Genomic DNA, 18,485 nt, shown 5'->3' with positions numbered 1-18,485 from the left:
GTTTCAGATAACAGGAGATGTTAGGGTCTGGTTCAGAGGGTAGGGAGAACATTGGTAAGGCCCTCACTGTTTTCCTCTTCCAGGAGGCAGGTTCATCTTGCTCCTCCTCAGACTCTGAAGTCACCTCGGACTCTGAGGAGCTACTGCTGGAATCACTGCCCTCATCTGAGGAGGAGTCTTCTCCATGTCCCTCTGGCAACTTCTTCCTCTTCTTTCTCTTCTTCTTCTCACCTTCCTCCTCACTCTGTTCACTGGAGGAGAGAGGGGGAAAACAGGGCTCAGGTCCAGCCTGGATACCCCCTTCTTGCCTCATAGAAGACCAGAAGAAGTCTGAAAAATGGCAGGGAGCTGGGGAATCTGGGCCAGTAGAACCCATACTTGGGCTCCTATGTCTGGCCCCCATAAGAGTTTTAAACCACCCTTACCAGTTAAGGCTCTGATTGCTTCTTACCATTCCCATGAGGTCTCAGAGGCTTTCTGCAGCTGACCAAAGCAACCAGCATGTGAGCTGACCCATGGGTGGTCTGCTGGCCCCCAGCACTCATGAGGAGCTCAGGACCTCATAGGAGGCTGACTAAAGCTAAGCATAAGCTTTTTATATCCAGGGGAAACCTGTGAACCTCACTAGCCATCTGACTCGTTCTCCTCTTACCTCTCACTGCCTCTCCCTTTGTCCTCATCCTCATCCTGGTCTTCATTGTCAGACTCACTGCTAGACTCCCCAGAGCCACTCTCACTGCTGCTCTTACTGTCCGATTCACTCTCAGATTCAGGCTCTGTGGAGAAATGGTATTAGGTCTCTCTCCTTCATATGCAGGCCTCCCTAGGTCCAAAGCAGGTGCCCACGTTCCCAGCTTTAGACTCAGCTCTGAAGCCTTAAAACCCTCTGACCTGCTCCCAGCCCCAGATGCCAATTGGAATTGACAAGGGCACAGGTAGACACATATGAATAGATGCTGCTATTCATAAGCACATACATATATGAAAATGAATCCCTTAGGTACACAAGTAGGTACACACCCCTAGGTCACTGACCATACAAATACACACACAGAGTTCCCTCGGACACACAGGCATGCATGTGGGCAGAAGCACAGAGGACTCCAGCTCTGCCTGTCTCCTCACCACTGTCTGCAGACTCTGTGGGGCCAGATTCCCCCTCAGAGTCTGAGTAGAAGGGCTTTTCCTTCTCCTTCCTTTTCTCCCGGTTTGAGCACTTGGTCCATTCAGGTACCTGGAGATGGGGGGGTGGGATGGAGGGTCATTTCCTCATTGTCAGAGAGGGGAAAGGAAAGTACAGGTTCTTTTGACCCTTCACCATACCTCTTTTGGGGGCCCTGGCTGATCCTGTCCCCAAAAGGGAGTAATGGGGAAGAGGGACACAAACCACAGAGGGATACTGCTCAACCAAGGAAGAAACAGTGTAGAGAAGGCTGGAGGTATAGCACATAAGGATAGGGAGTACAGTACGGGGCAGAGAGGAGAGTACACAGCACACAGAGGGGACCTCGGTGTATTCGCCCAACAGGCCCACGTGGGTCTCAATAAGGAAGAGGTCTTCTTCCTGTGTATAGGGATGGTATCAGGAGGACTGGGCCAACACTGTCAGTACTCCCTGCTGCCTGCCTCCCCCACATCCATCTCTTTCTCTCTTTTTCTCCCTCACACATACACACATATACAATTCCACCTTCGACCTCGCTGACCTCCACATTGCGCACAGACGGGTCAGGGGCTTCCTCTGGCCAGTCTGGAAGCTCTTGGTATCCTGTGGCCTTGGCATTGAGCAGGTGGGATAGTGAGCCCAGTTGGAAATGGTCCCGGTCTGGAGACAAGTTTAGAAATCAGAAGTGGCAACTAGGAATGACTTAGGATTGTCTTCTACTGGGGCTGCGTGGTGATTCTAGTCAGGGCTCCCTAGCTCTGTAGGAGAAGGACATGGATGTGTCCTCTAATGGCTTCAGCACTCTAATTGCACCTTCAGGCCCACATGCTGGAAGAAAAAGCTGCCAGCCAGGCCAGTCCAGGGATGAGGATTGCTACAGGTGGACCTGCAGAAGCAGGCAGAAGGAAACTCTGGGCCCAGAGATGTTGCTGGCCTGTTTGGATCTTCTCTGTGGGGAAGCAGAAGGGAGAGTATGGCTTCACTTTCAGGGCAAAGCCAGGCTTTGGAGGGAGGCCAAAGTGGGATAAACTGTCTGACAGCTGTGAATAAGAGGCTGGTCAGGCTGGGCAAGGGGGAGGAGGCATGTCTGGTTTAGCTCTGGACACAGTGGGGAGAGCTGAGCAGCCAGAATGGGAGTGGAAAGGAGTTTGAGTCAGAGGTAGGGCAGCTGGTGTAGGAAGGCAACCCAGAGACCTATGTATGAGCCAAGTGTTGGGGCAGAAAGGGACTACTGCCCTCTTGAATTCAGTCCCTGAGAGGCAGCTGGAGGACCCTTCCCAGACCAAACCCATGAACAGAGGTCAAGCTGAAGGCCTGGGACCAGAGATCTGGGCTGATCTCGAATGATTATGTACAGTTCTGGCAACTACATCTCAGAACCCCTTATAAATATACACCTCTCTCTTGTATGGTGTTTTTCTTCCTGCCTTCCTGTGTCTTTGGTATTTAGCTTCTGTATAAAGATTCTCAAGCCTTCAGCATACTCAAGAAAGGCAGAAAGGGAGCCTGAGAGTAAGAGAGGATTCAGAACCCCATCCTGAGGGCATACACTCAGGTGAGATGATATATCTGGTGGTTGTGAGTGGGTAAAAGAGGTAATCCAGGGCCAGGACTGGCATTTCCCTGAAATTCTGCCCACAGAATCCTAAGGCTGGGACCTCAGGGAAGGGTTGGGGCTGGGGACCTGGCCAATTCCAGCTTTCCCCTGGGGAAGTTTCTCTTGATTTCTGCTTTTACCTTTGAAGGATGACTCCAAGACTGGGGCTGGCTTGGGTGCCAGGAAGAGCTTCTTGGCATGGCGGCTGAGGGCCCCACCCTGCTCTGAAGGGACAATGAGCTGCCGGGTGAAGCGTGCTCGGTCTCGGATGTCGTAGTTCTGGTCATATTTGGCCAGACTCAGCACATATTGGGTCAGCAGCTTGGTCTGGAGGAAGAAGATGAGGTGGCTCAGCAGCAAACAGAAAGGATGGGAGCACAGGAGGCTCTGATTCAGCTTCTTTCAGCTGACATCTCCAAGCAGAGTTTCTCTCCTCAATTACAACCGCCTGCCCACATCCAACTTTTCCTCCCCATCTGTCATGGCCGCAGGGTTCACATTTCAGTTTCATTTAATCTCTCTGGCTCTGACTCCTGCCCCCAACTATGACAACTACCTTGGAGAGGTTTCTCTTTTAGACTCTATTGTTTCTTGGCCCCAGACTCCATTCTTCCTCAGGTTTATGGTCCCCTCCACTTCAATCTCTACTCTGGAGAAGCAGGGTGAGTGGAAGCCTGGAACATTCTGCTAGACCTCATGGTTTCCAGGCTCCACCAGCCATGGAAAAAGTAAACAACACAAAGAGGGTGACATAAATGGAGATCACTTTGGCAGGAGCTGCCTACCTGCCCTGTCAACCCACATAAAAGTTTCAGTGTAGCCTAGGGGTCCTGGAGGCACCAATCTTTTCCTGGAAGGCTGTCATAAGATCAGAGCAAACAGCAATTGCTTATGAGTTTGCTGAGATCACATGGAATTCATAGTGTGCAGTCAAGGCAGCTATTATATCTAAGGACCTAAAGTCTCAATTTCCGCCCTGGTCTTGGCTTAATCTAACCTGCTTTACTTATCACAATGAGAGAGGTAGTGGTCATCATTTATGGAGTTCTTTCTGGTACTAGGCACTGTACTATGTGCTCCAACTATCTCATGTAGTCTCTACAGCCCTTCTGCCTTATTTTATAGAGAAGAAGTAAAATCATTAAGTGACCTCCCAGGTTGAGAAATCCATCAGCTCTGCATTCAAACCTGTCCCTCTGGAGCCCTACTTCCCCCTCTACTTATATGTTGACGTAAGGGGGCTTCCCTGACCTAGGTCTCCATATCTCCATCTCCTGTGACCAAGATCAAAAACACCAAGGAGTCAATAGCCAAAGTTCCTAGGGGCAGTGGGGACCAGCAGGATGATACCTGGAACTGACTCTGGTCTTCCTAAGATTTATGATGACATACTGTCACATCCATACTTGGATACAGCTGACCTAGCTAATCTAGCAGAGCTATCAGGCAGATGTCTGTGAGGGGCAGAGCCCCCTAGATGCTAACCCAGAATGAGAGCAGCTGATGTGGCAGAATTCCCCCCACATCACTTTAGGGAACCACTGTAACTCCACTCCAATCTACCTCAGAACCTACAGGGACTTTGATGGCCTGATGTTCAGCTCAGTCCCTTCCAGCATAAGAGTGCCTGCAATACAGTTCTAGTCACAAATAAATATCTCTAACCTCATTCTCTCCCCTAATGCAATAGATCTTAAAACATGAAAATAGGGCAATATCATAATGGATTTCATTATAGACTGCCCCTCCTTTTGCCAGACATTATCTGACCAACCAAGGATGGCAGATGTCCTTATCTGTGTAGTCCATTATCAAGATGCTGCCGATCCTATTTTTAGTTTAGGATGGTATCCTCTTTCACAGACTTTCCAGCTGACTTATCATAAATCCTCTTCATTCCTTGCCTCATTCTAGAAAGAATTGTTTTGGGATTTGGATTCATCTGTCCACAGCCTTAACTGCATGTCAACAACCCACATAAGAAGGGGCTGGTCCACCCTCTCACTGTAGGATCTGCTGATTACAATTCATTACCCTTCTGCACCCTAACAACCTATTCTCCAGGGATTATGGTATCTAGTCTGCACCATTAGGACACCCACCTCAGCTCACCAGGATGTATGGGAATTACAAGGCTGCTCAAGAGAGCCTAGGAGATATACTTTAAGAACAGAAAAGTCTTCCACTGACCAATGGACCCCAGTTGCCATGGAAGTGGGGAACACTGACTTCCTTTCAATAACCTATGTTAACATACACCTTGCAACTACTTATTATTCTGTGAAAATTGACCATATAAAAAATACTAAAATAGGGCTAGGCTTGTGTCTCAGTGGTAGAACACTTGCCTAGCAAGGCCCTGGGTTCAATCCTCAGCACCACATAAAAATAAATAAATAAAAGTATTGTCTACAGCTAAAAAAAATAAATGTTTTCTAAAAAATTACTAAAATAGCCAAGCATGATGGTGTATGCCTATAATCCCAGTGGTTCAGGTGACCAAGGCAGGAGGATCGCAAGTTCAAAATCAGCCTCAGCAACTTAACAAGGCCCTAAGCAACTTAGTGAGATCCTGTCTCAACATAAGAATTAAAAAATATAAACAGGGCTGGGTATTTGGCTCAGTGGTAAAGTGCCCTGGGTTCAATTCTCAGTATTAAAAATAAATAAATAAATAAATAAAGGCTCAGGCAAGAGGATCACAGGTTCAAGGCCAGCCTCGGCAACTCCTTGAGACCCTTAGCAACTTAGCAAGACCCTGTCTCAAAATGAAAAACAAAAATGTGTAGCTCACTCATAAAGTACCTTTGGGTTCAATCCCTAGTACCAAAAACAATTTAAAATTAAAATTAAAATAATTAAAACACATCCTCAATTCACAAACTACACAAAAATACATTCTATATGGGTATGGCGCACAGACTTTGTGGTCTTTCCTACCAGTCCCTGCTTACCAGTATTTGTACCTTTGTGTAATTACTTCACCTTAGTGTAGGCAAGACCTGGAACTTGCTTCTGATCAATAGAATGCAGCAAAGGTGACAGGGATAGAAGACTCTGTCTTGCTAGCAGCCAGGTTCTGGCTTTTAAGAAAAAAGTGTCACTCTGGGAGGCCCATGTGGAAGCAGTTGATAGCAGCCTCCAGAAGCTAAGGGTGTTCTCCAGCTAACTGCCAGCAAGAAGCCAGGGCCTCAGCCCTATAACCTTGAGGAACAAAACTGGCTACCATATGAGCTTAAAAGTGAACCCTTCCCTCCAGAACCTCTAAGTGAAAACACATTCTATATGGGTGTGGCTCTATGGTAGCCTTGCATAAGACCTAACAAAATCATTCATGGACCCTGATGTTTAGAAACTGAGAGAAAATAACTCTGTCTTGTCTGAAACAGTAGAAAACTGATATAATGGATTTAAAAATATGAAACCAGAAAAAGTTTGGAGGAAATTGTAAATGAAAAATATAACTGATATGTGAATATTAAAAACTTTCTAGGGCTGGGGTTGTGGCTCAGAGATAGAGCACTCCCCTAGCATGTATGAGGCACTGGGTTCGATCCTCAGCACCATATAAAAGTAAAATAAAGATATTGTGTCCACCCAAGACTAAAAAATAAATATTAATAAAACGTTCTAAACATGAAAGTACTGGAAGAAAACAGAAATGAAAAGATTAAAATATTAGACAATTTTTTAAATTATTAAAAAAATTTTTTTAGTTGTTGCTAAGACCTTTATTTTATTAATTTATTTATATGTGGTGCTGAGAATTGAACCTAGTGCCTTACACATATCAGGCAAGCGCTCTACTACTGAGCCACAATCCCAGTCCCAAAATATTGGACAATTTACAAATGAACAACTCACTTGACATAAAAGCACCCGCCAAAAGCATTCCAGGCAGTTATCCCACATGCTATAACCAGGTGGCTGAATAACCACTTTCTTTACCAGTCCATCAAACCCTCCGTCACTTTTATCTATTGAGCCTGTGTGTAACAGAACCTGATTATCTATAATGAATCATAGGACACAGTCACCATCTTGGTAATCCTCTTGGTCTCAGCCTGATCTGGACCTGGCATGCAGCAGAATCAGGAAGGAAGGAGGAATGACTCGGATTGCTCTGGCCTTGCAGCAGAGGCAGATTGTTATTTATGGTACCAGGATGAGGGAAGGATCATTGCTGTATTGCAAGGATGGCCATGTGTACATCCAAGCTACCTGCCTCCTAGTATGCAAAGATTCCCCGTTCTCCACCACTTCCAGAACAGGCTGGGAAGAAAGAAGGGAGAGGGACAGTTTGGGGTCAGAGTCATTTGCCTGAACAGCACATACTGGGTGTCCTGGTGGGGGATGGGATCCCTCATATCTTGCCTAGGAGAGGGGTTTAGCTGTATATATCCACAGCTCTCTGCATTAACCCTGACTGTAATTCTTACTACTTTGTATTTAAAATGTTTATTTTTATGCTGTTTCTCTTACTTAATTATGAGCATTTAGATGCTAGTAAACATGTCCTATACATTCTCAAATCCCCAGAACATGGCTAAGTGCTGGGTAAATAGCAGGCACTCAGGAAATGTGTGTTAAATTAACGAACAAACAAATGCACATGTAGTTGATAGTGACAACTTTTTAAGAGTCCCAGGACTTGGTGGTTCTTCCTACCTCAGCTTGAGGCTGGGGCTCATGCTAATCACCATGAATCAGAATAGTGACTGCAGAAATCAAGTGCCACCATCCAACATTGGGCAGGACCAGGCTTATGAAAACATGCCAACCTCTCCATAGATTAGTCCCTAGGTCTCAGGACTGTGGTTTAGTCCTAGGCATGTCAGACTCCCTCCACCCCTACTACCTGGGCAGCTCCCCACCCTTTCCACTTCATCTTTTGGAGGGTGTACCAGGGCCTTATGCATGTAAACATGTTCTATCACTGAGCTACACTCCACATCCCCAGCCCAGTTTCATCATTTCAAATGTTCCTTCAACCTGCTCCTTCCTCTCTTCTGAACAAAGAAAGAACACAAACATTTGATGGAATACTTCCCCAGGGTACTCCCTCTAACTTCTCTCTCTCTCTAATTTACTTCCATACAATACCAAGACGCAGTACTTTGTTGCTTCCATATGGCAGCAACAACCGTGTAGATGTTATCCTTTGGACTTCTGACAAGAACCCCAACACTTGGGGACTCTATGTATCTCACTTGAGTCCCTGGTCTCATGATAGTCACCATGAATCAGAGGAGCTAGTGAAGAAGCCAAGTGCAACCATCCAAAGATTCCCACAGAACGACAAGAAGCCACCTTCAGGCCTGGCTAGGACGCTGCGGTCTCCAGGGAATGGCCCTGCTGTAGATCCCATTCACCCAAACATTTTGCTTCAAAGATTGACAAACTTTCTCTATAAAGGACCAGAAAGTAATTATTATAGGCTTTGGGGGCCTACAGTTTCAACTCATCAACTCTGCCACTGTAGCATAAAAACAGCCATTGACAATACATATTGAACAAACATGGCTGTGTTCCAAAAACAAAATTTTATTTACAAAAACAGGCAGCAGACAAGACATGGTCCATTGGGCAGTAGTTTGCCAATTCCTGTCTTGATGAACTGAATGGGATAGTGAAGGTAGGAACTTTCCTGGTGTTTGGTGTCTCCAATACCTTGAAAAAGTTCTATCCATGACACTTTATTCTTAGAACCCTGTGGAGCCATCTCAGGGAATGCTAGACACCCATGAATCTTTTGACACCTGATATTCCATTTTAGTCAAACCTCATCCTTGGCTATGGTAACCCTCAGAATCCTTCACCTTGAGAATGAGGTTAATCACTAGTACCACCCAAGCCTGGGCAGTGACTTACTCTCTTTTCCCTAGCACAGGTTGGCCATGTATCATCAAGCTTTGGGAAGAAGCAAAGCCTGTACTTCCAAGGATATATCCCTCATCAGTGCCTGTCACTGCTGGCCCCTTCCATTAGTTCCAATCAACTGTGGTCCTTCACAGCCCAGGGTTCCAAAGGTGGCAGATAGGGACACTTCTATTGGCAGACATGAATCACAGTCTCACAGGATAGCCTCTCCACAGTGAACACTAGCCCTACCAGGCTCCTGATTCCCCAGAATAGTTATGGATACTGGAGTAGCATTAGTTATTTAGGAAGACTAGCCACCTCCCTTGATTCACCTTTCCCCAAATAGAGACTGTAGTTCAAGTCTGCCTGAGGTATGCCAAAAGAACACTGCCTAAGGCAGTTTCTGAGGACTAGAATATAGGAGGAGTGTGTATGAGTCTTTAACCTGCTTAGAGTTGGTCAGGTAAAGCTTGGCTGCCAGGTTGATGACTTGTAGCTTAACAATGTCCTCCTCTGCTGTGAATGACTTGGCCATTTTTCTCAGAACATCAGGTGCCATCCTGGGGACATGCTCACAGTACTCTCCGATGAGCCACAGTATGCTGGCTCGTGCCATGGGCACCTGTAGGCATAGGAGAGGAGTTAGAACTGGGGTAAAAGTGGCAATAGGGACTGCTAAGGAAATGGCATCCCTCCTGTTTGTGCTGGCCTCTATAGTCATCTGGGTTCTCTGAAAGTGGGAGTGGGGCAGGTGGAAGAGAGGTTAGAGGTAAGCATTTTCTGGACAGCACTTTCCCTCTTCCCTAGGGTTTCATTAGAATGGGCAGAGCCTCAGACCCCAAAGTTAGTCATGGTTTAAAAGACTGATTTTTGGGATTCATTGTCCCTCATCGCTCTATTGCTATGTTATTCTTCAGGAATGTCATGTTTGGATTTTTCAACCCAGCAGTGACATAGAGAAACACAGGATTTGTCAGTCAGCCATTCCTAGCCAAAGATTTAGAGAGAAAATGAGAGTGGTGGTAAAGGCTATGGAGCTCAGTGAGGGATCCTCAACGGGAGGCAAATCTTAGGCAACAGGGTAAGGATCACATGATCCAGCCTCTTTCTTCTACCTGAAGATCGTTTAGAGCCAATGTGGAAGTTTGCAGAGTTGAGTTTTGATAGGGCTAGAGTATTTAGTTATAAGGTCTTAAAATCATAGGGACAACATTGGGGTGGATTGGGAAACGTGGGATTACTCCCTCACCTGGATGTTGTCTGTGAGCTTTGCCAGGTGTTTGATGATCTCTCCATGCTGTGCTGGCTGCATCTGAAGCAGCTTTTTAATGACCACCACTGACTCTGCGACCACAAGCTCTAGGGAAGGAGAATGAGTATGTGGGCCCAGGGATAATCATATGGCCACACCTAGGTGGACACATCTGTAATGCCTTCATGGCACTGGCTTTTGTCCTCAACCTCCATACTTTTCAGAAATATAGGAATACTCAGACACTAACTGAGCCAGACAGACCAATGAACACACATTGTGCCTAGATAGATAGAGAATACTCATTAGTCAGAGTCAGACATGCAGGCATACACTGATAATCAAAGTTGGACACTTAGACAGGCAAACACTGACCATCACGGTTGGATAGAAGCTGCACTAGACCATTGAGGCAGGTGTCACGAACTCGGCCTATGTTAGTTGCACAGCGCCCAATGGCCTGGATGGTGGCTGCCACAAAGTCTTTGTCCATGCTGCGAATGTAAGTCTGTGGGACATTGTGAGAGAGAAACATTCCATAGGTAGCAACCCTTCATGACTCTGCAAATTTAGGGTGACTTTGATCTTTCATTTTATGGCTTATCATGCCAAAGACTAATCTTGGGAGAGATGTCCCAACCCTACACCCATCTAGTCCTTCCTTAGCCCAAAGTCAGCAGAAGGCATTGGAATGGGGACACAAGATAACACTTTTTCCAGCTTTGGGCTCATAGGAAGGGCATAACTGGGGCAACTGTCACTGAGCACAAGAATTAAAGGATACCTCCTCCTGGGACCCTCTGAATAGGAGTTACTCTCTGAACCATACCTGAAATTCCCGTAGGACGGTAGGAATGTTGGTTTCATTGGCCAGGTTAGTCAACACTTCTAGCTGCAGGAAGGGGTAGAGAAGCAGAAAGTGGGCAGGGTGGCCAGTGGGGTTTCCATGTTTTCATTTCAAACACACCTCACAAACCAGAAAACAATTCTCAGGACAGCCCTGGATCGTGCTTAGGTAAATGAGAAAACTGAAAGATGACAAAACTTGTCCAAAATGCAAGAGGTCCAGTTTGCCTCTTAAATGGATTCTCTGACAGAGTATATTTATAGTATGAACATGTTACCTCTTACCTCCTTTGAAAACTTAAAGCTTCCTATTGCTATTAGGATAGAAACTAAGTTCTATAAGTCCCTGAAGGATCTGACTGTTACTGACTCACCTTTTCCACTATTCTCCCACTTGTCCTCTATGCTCCAGTTATATGCCCTTCTCTACCTCAGGGTCTTTGTATATGTTCTTCCATTTGTGTGGAACAGTTCTTCTCTGCATTTACCTAGGTAGCCATGTTCATTTCTCAAGCCTCAGCTCAAGTCTCAACTTCTCAAGGAAACTTCCTTAACACAACTAGAAAAAGTCCTTCCCCACATTTTATAATTTTCTACCTCTTCTCACTTTACTATCTTTCAGGATTTTTCCATGTGTCTCATGATTAGCTACTTAATGTCTCCTCCTCTTTCCGAATAGACACAGTAGACAGAGACCCTACCCATCCACTAGCAGAGGGTCCTAGTGGAGGGTCCCTGATTAGCTTGCTCCATCTACATCCACTAGATCCAGGAATAAGACTAATACATAGTAGATGCTCCCAAGGGTTAGGAGGATAAATGAAATCACTCAATAATGACACAGCAGAGCAGGAATAGGATGGAGGTTCGGGCTCCTGCCACTTTCTGTTCATGTTTGTTTGCACAAAAGCCTTGGGGGAGCAGGCGTAGGGGTGATGCAAAAAATTGCTGTGGAAAAAGTATGGAGTCAGAAGAATTTTGTGACCTTGGGGCAGTTACTACATTTCCCAGAGTTTATGTTTTTATAAAATGGAGGTTATGTATACTTTATAGGGTTGTTATTAAAATCAAGTTACTTCTTTTTTTTTAGAATTTTATTTTTAATATTTTTTTTTTTTAGTTCTCGGCGGACACAACATCTTTGTTGGTATGTGGTGCTGGGGATCGAACCCAGGCCGCACACACTCCAGGTGAGCGCGCTACCAGTTGAGCCACATCCCCAGCCCCTCAAGTTACTTCTTATGTGAAGAGTAACTTGTGCATAGTAGGGAAAGGGCAGTCCCCTTCTCTTTGGCTCTCAGAGCAAACAGCTACAGTATAGGAAGCCCTAGACTTAGCCCCAGAAACAGGTCACCACCAAGGTGGCCACTGTCAGCTGTTTGAATGAGTATGTGGGAATAAAGAGGGAATAGAGAGGGTCTGGAGAGGCCAACTGCACTTGGCCCATCACTCACCTTTAGGATCTTAATCTGGGTGGGATCAGTGGACCTGATGTAGAAGCTCTTCAGGTAAGGCTCAAACATACCCTGGTACAAGAGAGCATCCCCAGGGAGTTTCAGCCCATCCCCAGGCCTGACTCTTCCAGAGCCACCCTCCCCTCCTGACACTGAGCCTACTACCCTTCCAGCTTCACCACTGCCCTCCCCTTCCCAAGTCTTCACCTCCCCATCTCAGATCTGACTTGTTCTTTTTTCACTGGGCATCCCCACTCAGTGGTCCCTCAGGATCCAGGCCTTGTTCCTAGCCTGCATTTGGGGATCTTCCCTTTCCCACACTTTGCACAGCAAGAACAATCCCCCATCTTGCCCTATGCCAGCAATAGTGCCTCCAGAGCCCACAGGAGCCTTCCAGGCAGAGTCAGCTCGGCTTGCATGCTCACCCGGCGCTTGATGGACATGGTGGCCACATTCTGGAGTACTACGTACTGCACCTCACTGCAGAGAGGACAGGTGAGAGGTACCAGGGCCCCTCAGATGAGGCAAGGGGCAGTAAGTAGGGAGGAAGACAAGTGGGTCAAATAGTTGGGAGGAGAGAGCCAGTAAGAGAAGGGCAGGATGCAGGGCAGTGTGGGAATGGTGAGGAGGGTTGAGGAGGGTTGAGGAGGGTGCAGTAGGGTGAAATACCACCAGGACTACAGAACAGCCAGGGTATGGGAGTCAGGAGGTGCTGCGGGGTGTCACCAACCTGTGGCTTCGCAACAGGCGCACTAGTGCCTTGGCGATGACGCCCACCTCTGCCTTGGGTGCCAGGTGGAAGTAGAGCTGTGCCACCGCCATCACCACCGCAGCACTGCGGCTCTGCAGCAGTGGCTTGGTGTTGCGTAGCAGAAGCCGGTGATCAGGATCCATGACATAGGGCTTTCGAGCAGGTAGTGGAGTGGCAGTCGCTTCCTCAGACCCAGTGCCCTTGGCCTCGTCTTCCTCCGAGCCATAGAAGGCTTTCTCAGGGTTCTCCTCTAGCAGGGATTCCTGGAGGGAGCGACAATAGCACCTGTGGGCACCTTCCTTAGGTGATCCACCTACTAGCTCTGCCCTAAGTCAGGGTTGGCTGGGATCCTGGCCTACTCACGTTCTGGGTGGGACTCAGGAACTGTGTGCGGGCATAGCGGGTGAGCATGCTGATGATGACCACCTGGCCCCATTCCTCCACGTCAATGAGCAAATTACAGAGTTTCCGGTAGTTTTTGTGAATCAGGTCGATGCGCTCTGGACATACCTCCTCGAAAGCCATCACCACGCTGCCTGCCACCAGCTGGGGAACAAAGGCAAGAGAAAGTGAACAGGAAGGACAAAGGATCCTGGGGCAGCACCTGCTCCAACATTTTCTCCACTCCCCCCATGTGCCCATTACACTCACCGTAGTCTTGTCAGCCAGAAGCTTCTCAATGACTTCTATTAGTTGGTCCTTCTGGTCAGAGTCCAAACTGAGGGAGAAATTGTTGATAGGATTTACTCCATCCTATCCGCATTTTTTTCAGTATCTGCCCAAACCATGTTCACCTCCTGTACCCCAGCCCTATTCATCCAGAGATGTGAGCCCCCACTGTCCTCCAACTCAGTTCCCATATTATTTTATTTATTTATTTATTTATTTTTAAAGAGAGAGAGAATTTTTTAATATTTATTTTTTAGTTATTGGCGGACACAACATCTTTGTTTTTGTATGTGGTGCTGAGGAGCGAACCCGGGCCGCAAGTATGCCAGGTGAGCACGCTACCGCTTGAGCCACATCCCCAGCTCCCCATATTATTTTAAACTCTCAATCTGTAAGACTTGAGAGAAGGCAGGGTGAGTTTGGGGTTTAAGAACCAGTGAGAACCCTGAGGAGAGAAGGCCAAGGCTGGGACATACCTGTAGAGTTTAGGGATGGCATGGGCAGCAGTTTTCCGCACATAGGGTGACATGTCTGAGGCAGCTTCCTTGATGGCTAGCATCATGATGGGCACTATAATGGGCACACGGATGCTAGAAAGGACGCGGAGGGCACTGGCACGAATCAGTTGGTTGGGATCCTAAGAGCAGAGGTGGAGGCAGAGCTGTGAGAGGGCACCAGTGCCCTGATGGATGGGGACACCACACCTCTGGAGGTCACTATCTCTGGCTACTACGACCAGCTGTTGAATCCCTGCTTCCTGAACTGAGCCTGGATAAGGTGCCAGTATTGGAGAATTTGGGGGCATTGCCTGCAGGCACTGACTCTTGGCTCTGGCTGAAGAAATATGACACCTGGACAGGTGTGGCAAGGGGCAGCATTGCCTTCAGAAAAAGTGAAAAACCTTCAGAATCCCTAGAGTTCTTTTGGAGAGTCTTTTTATGCCTGAGGTTCTGCCAGCAAATGCAAGTTGGTCTTTCTTCCAAAGAGGTCACCCTTAAATTCTTCTCTCCCAGCAACCTCTCAACAACTGCTCTTCTTCCACAGTGTTTAAGACAGAGTAGCTGCATAACACCCTCCTCTTTACTTCTATTGCATCCTCTATATATCTGATAATCTCTAGACACACTGTATTATAATCATAGAGCTTAGGGCTGTCTTCCCACTATTAGTATCATCAGCAAGAGCAGCAGCTAAAAATTATTAATCTTGAAGAATGACAATGGAAAAGATGCTGGAATACTAGAGGACAGATGTTACCCTGATTTTCTAAAATGGAGAAAGAGTCACAAAACCACAGATGAAATTGATGACAATCCCTAGAAAAATTCTGGAACTGATTTTTAAACAGGTGGTTTTAAAGCACTTATTTAAAAAACAGGAGTCTATATTTCCTTAGAGATAAATCATAACACATCAACTGCTAAAACCTGGTTCTCTTTTTTATTTTTTATTATTTATTTTATAGTTGGACAAAATACCTTTATTTCACTCAATTATTTTTTTACATGGTGCTGAGGATCGAACCCAGGGCCCCGCGCGTCTGAGATGAGCACTCTACCGCTAAGCCACAACCCCAGCCCCCTGATTTCCTTTTTTAAAAAACATTTTTATTTTTGGAAATAAATGTAGAGTCACCAAAAGAAAATCTGTTTGCCTTTTTGATAGTGCAGCTAGGCTAGTAGATGTTAGTACTATATCTTGATTTTAGGCAGGCATTGGTGAAACTCTCTCATAACATTTTCTGCATTGCCATGTTTGATATAGCCCTTTTGTTTCACCTAATATGTAAACTTTTTAAAAAATATATATTTTTTAGTTGTTGATGGACCTTTATTTTATTTATTTGTACGTGGTGCTGAGAATCGAACCCAGTGCCTCACACATGCTAGGCAAGTGCTTTACCACTGAGCCACAACCCCAGGCAATACGTAAGCATTTTTAAGAACATAATTCAGTTCTGTTTTATCTCTATTACCCATAGCCCTTTGTACATGAAAAATATTAAAAATTTGTTTCTTACTATTGATTAAGATCCTTCCTTATAAGACAGGAAAATGCTGACTGGCTAAACATAGTGAAACATTGTGAATCCACAACTTGTTAAAAAAAATTGGTTGGGGAAGGTTTATTAACAGATTGGTGTCAACCTGGAAACATAATATGCCAAAGATTTGAACAAAGTTTGTGCTCTCCAAATAGCTTATCTTGGAGGAGGACATAAAGTTGAAAGGGACAAAATTAAAATTCAGAATCACCTTGGCTTGAATATTGTGTTAAACCAATAAAACAAAACAGTAGGGTTTCATAGGCAATTCGAGGGATTGTTTGTATAAAAACAGGATGGATTATCTGCTTGCCAGGTAGAGTCCCTCTCACAGGTATTTGAACTAAAAATGTGGAAAGAATAGGGAAGTTACAGGCTATAATTAGAGCTGAAAATCTGATGTGAAGAAAGAAGGCTGCCTATACCCTGGAAGAATTTTTTTTTTTTTCTGGAGAGGGAGTGATAGGGATTGAATTTAGGGCCTGGCACATGAGATAGGCAACTGCTCTACCACTGAGTCACACCTCATTGAAGATCTCTGGAGGATCTCTGCAGATCCCTGGAGAAAGCACCCATTAAAGACTCATGCATGCACTTAATATACATGAATTCAATACTATATCATGGACAGAACAAAACTAAAGGTAAGAATATTCACAGTTTAAAAAGTATGGTGATTCAGCTCATCACTCCATTCTAGAGGACTTGAATTTTCCCATTGTCCTTCCCTTTTGGTGATTTCAACTTCTGCCTCCCTCAAATTACACAATAGATGTGATGCAGGAGTTTAAAGATAGGCATTTTTACTACACTGAAACATCCATGACCAGCCAGCTACTTGTGGTGCTAAACAGAATAAAGACTGATTTGTTCCACCTCTTCAGAAACCATTGTCTGTACCAAACTTATTGAGAATGAAACTCTCAGGGTTAGTTTTGACATTATGTGTTTTTGTCCTTTGTGCTGATCTTAGAACTCAGCCTCTAAGTGGAGGCTACTCTCATGCATGATAAACTGTTGTTCTCTGTGTAGCTCATTTGTTCTCAGCAAACACCCTGTCCTCCCTAGTGAGTTCCAGATAAAAAGGTTCTGACGGTCATTGTTCTCTATGGATACCTGAACCAGGTGAACCTATCCATGAAGGAATGAGGAATCCAGATTGTCACTCCCCCTGCAGAAGTCTTCCCCAGGAGGTTGACTTCTACCCAGCCATGGCCACAATTCACATCTTTACACCAGTGGAGGCAGGGACTAAGGGGTTCTCTAGTGTCAGGGGCTCATGTGATTCATACTGGAGGCAGACTGATATAGTTGGATTGTCTCCACCAAAATTGATGTTGAAATTTAATCATCATTTTGAGGTCTTAGGATCAGGTGGGACCTTTAAAAGAGGATCATATCAGGAGGGCTCTAAATTCACAGATTAATGAGTTAATGGCTTATATAAACAGAGGGTCTGTTATAAAAGCCAATTTGGCTCTGTTATTTATATCTGCCCCTCTCACCATGTGATGTCCTATGCCACCTCAGGACTTTGGAGAATACCTACCAGCAAGAAGCTCCTCACCAGACATGGCCCCTCAACCTTGCCTTCCAGTCTCCAGAACTGTGAACCAAATAAACCTCTATTCTTTATAGATTACCCAGTCTGTGGTATTCAGCTATAGCGACAGAAAATGGACTAAGACACCATCATTACCAGAGGCTCCTAAGAGGTAGAAAGATATGGGCCCTGAGTACCTACTTGATCTATCATGCCCCTTCTGTGCTTGGCCTCCACTCTCTGAGTTCCTGGCTGGTCTTGTCCTCTGACTTAGACCCTAACTTTTGGCAGATGAGAAGAAACTTCTAGAGCCTGCTCCCCTGCTCATAGCCTCTATATAGGCCCACTCTTCCCACAGAGTTCCAATGAAGCTAAGACCCTAGGAAGGCAAATGGAGATCTCTAACCTTTAGGCCACGTTGGAAGGTGGAGATGGACAGCAGAGCCAGGTCTTGCTGTTCCTCAGCGTAGCGCACCAGGTACACATAGACAAGCTTCTTCACCTGGGGGAGAGTGGGTTTCTCACCAAGAGATTTTTTTCAGCAGATGCTCGTACATCCACCTCCCAGGATGTCATCACCCCAGTCAGTTGCAGTCCATTGGGACAAATTCTTCAGGGGGATATAGCATCCTTGAGAATGTTTCAGGCCCTTCACCCTGATCCATCTCCAGTTCAGGGATATGTAGCCAATGTCTTCTGGATCAGGGACATTTCTGAGCATGTTGGGCCCTCAAGAGCTGACTCATTTCCTTCATCATTCCCAATCCGGCTTGAGTTTAGTCCTGGCACTGGGGGGATGGGAGGCCCCTCACTGGGTAGTGCTCACCTCTATATTCTTACAGGCCACGTTCTTCACCACAGCAGGAAACAGGTCTGAGGCATTCTTCCCACGGGCAATCATCTGGGTAGTGGGGTCAAAGCAGAGGAAGAAGAGAAGAGGCACAGCACTGATTAGGGGAATGTCCAAGAAGCTGAGGAGAGCTGCTCTTTAAACCCAGGACCCTCCCTATGGAAGGCCCCTTCCCTCCCCTCTCACCGCCACAATCCTCTTCATGGCCTCTAGCTTGAGGGAATCCTTGTTGGTGTCCAACATCTCTTTCAGATCATCATGCCTGGGGGAGGCACAAGAGGTTAGCTGAGGGCAAAGGATGGGGGTGGGGGTATCAATCACAAGGGTCCAGGCAGAAAGAAGGGACACAGGCAAGGAAGGCTGAGACAAGACCCAACCAGAGGAGAGGGACTAGAGCAAAGGTGACTGGAAAGGGATAAAATATAGATTAGGGGACTCTGGGTATCAGGAGA

The 18,485-nt window shown here is 46.1% G+C and overlaps 1 protein-coding gene across 4 annotated transcripts in view; it reads right to left on the bottom strand.

Moving 5' to 3' along the window:
- Ap3b2 (adaptor related protein complex 3 subunit beta 2) overlaps positions 1-18,485 on the bottom strand; it is a 36,755-nt gene that overhangs the window by 4,878 nt on the left and 13,392 nt on the right. The window contains exons 2-20 of one of the 4 annotated variants that reach the window (XM_026388152.2): positions 18,220-18,295; positions 18,010-18,084; positions 17,590-17,685; positions 14,073-14,233; positions 13,579-13,645; positions 13,291-13,473; positions 12,907-13,190; positions 12,602-12,656; positions 12,177-12,248; positions 10,706-10,768; positions 10,252-10,384; positions 9,874-9,983; positions 9,070-9,246; positions 2,903-3,089; positions 1,707-1,825; positions 1,508-1,564; positions 1,126-1,234; positions 653-776; positions 68-251 (exon numbers count right to left, since the gene is read on the bottom strand). In XM_026388152.2, the coding sequence (XP_026243937.1) occupies positions 68-251; positions 653-776; positions 1,126-1,234; positions 1,508-1,564; positions 1,707-1,825; positions 2,903-3,089; positions 9,070-9,246; positions 9,874-9,983; positions 10,252-10,384; positions 10,706-10,768; positions 12,177-12,248; positions 12,602-12,656; positions 12,907-13,190; positions 13,291-13,473; positions 13,579-13,645; positions 14,073-14,233; positions 17,590-17,685; positions 18,010-18,084; positions 18,220-18,295 (2,332 nt within the window). Of the gene's footprint in view, positions 1-67; positions 252-652; positions 777-1,125; positions 1,235-1,507; positions 1,565-1,706; positions 1,826-2,902; positions 3,090-9,069; positions 9,247-9,873; positions 9,984-10,251; positions 10,385-10,705; positions 10,769-12,176; positions 12,249-12,601; positions 12,657-12,906; positions 13,191-13,290; positions 13,474-13,578; positions 13,646-14,072; positions 14,234-16,909; positions 16,943-17,330; positions 17,349-17,589; positions 17,686-18,009; positions 18,085-18,219; positions 18,296-18,485 lie in introns of those variants that run through there. The other 3 variants (XM_026388153.2, XM_026388155.2, XM_026388156.1) reach the window with 3 other exon arrangements.

This window comes from Urocitellus parryii, chromosome 6 (genome assembly GCF_045843805.1).
Source record: "Urocitellus parryii isolate mUroPar1 chromosome 6, mUroPar1.hap1, whole genome shotgun sequence".
NCBI classification, from domain to species: Eukaryota; Metazoa; Chordata; class Mammalia; order Rodentia; family Sciuridae; genus Urocitellus; species Urocitellus parryii.
The sequence above is the reverse complement of the archived record's forward strand: the minus strand, read 5'-3'. Positions and strand labels throughout refer to the sequence as shown.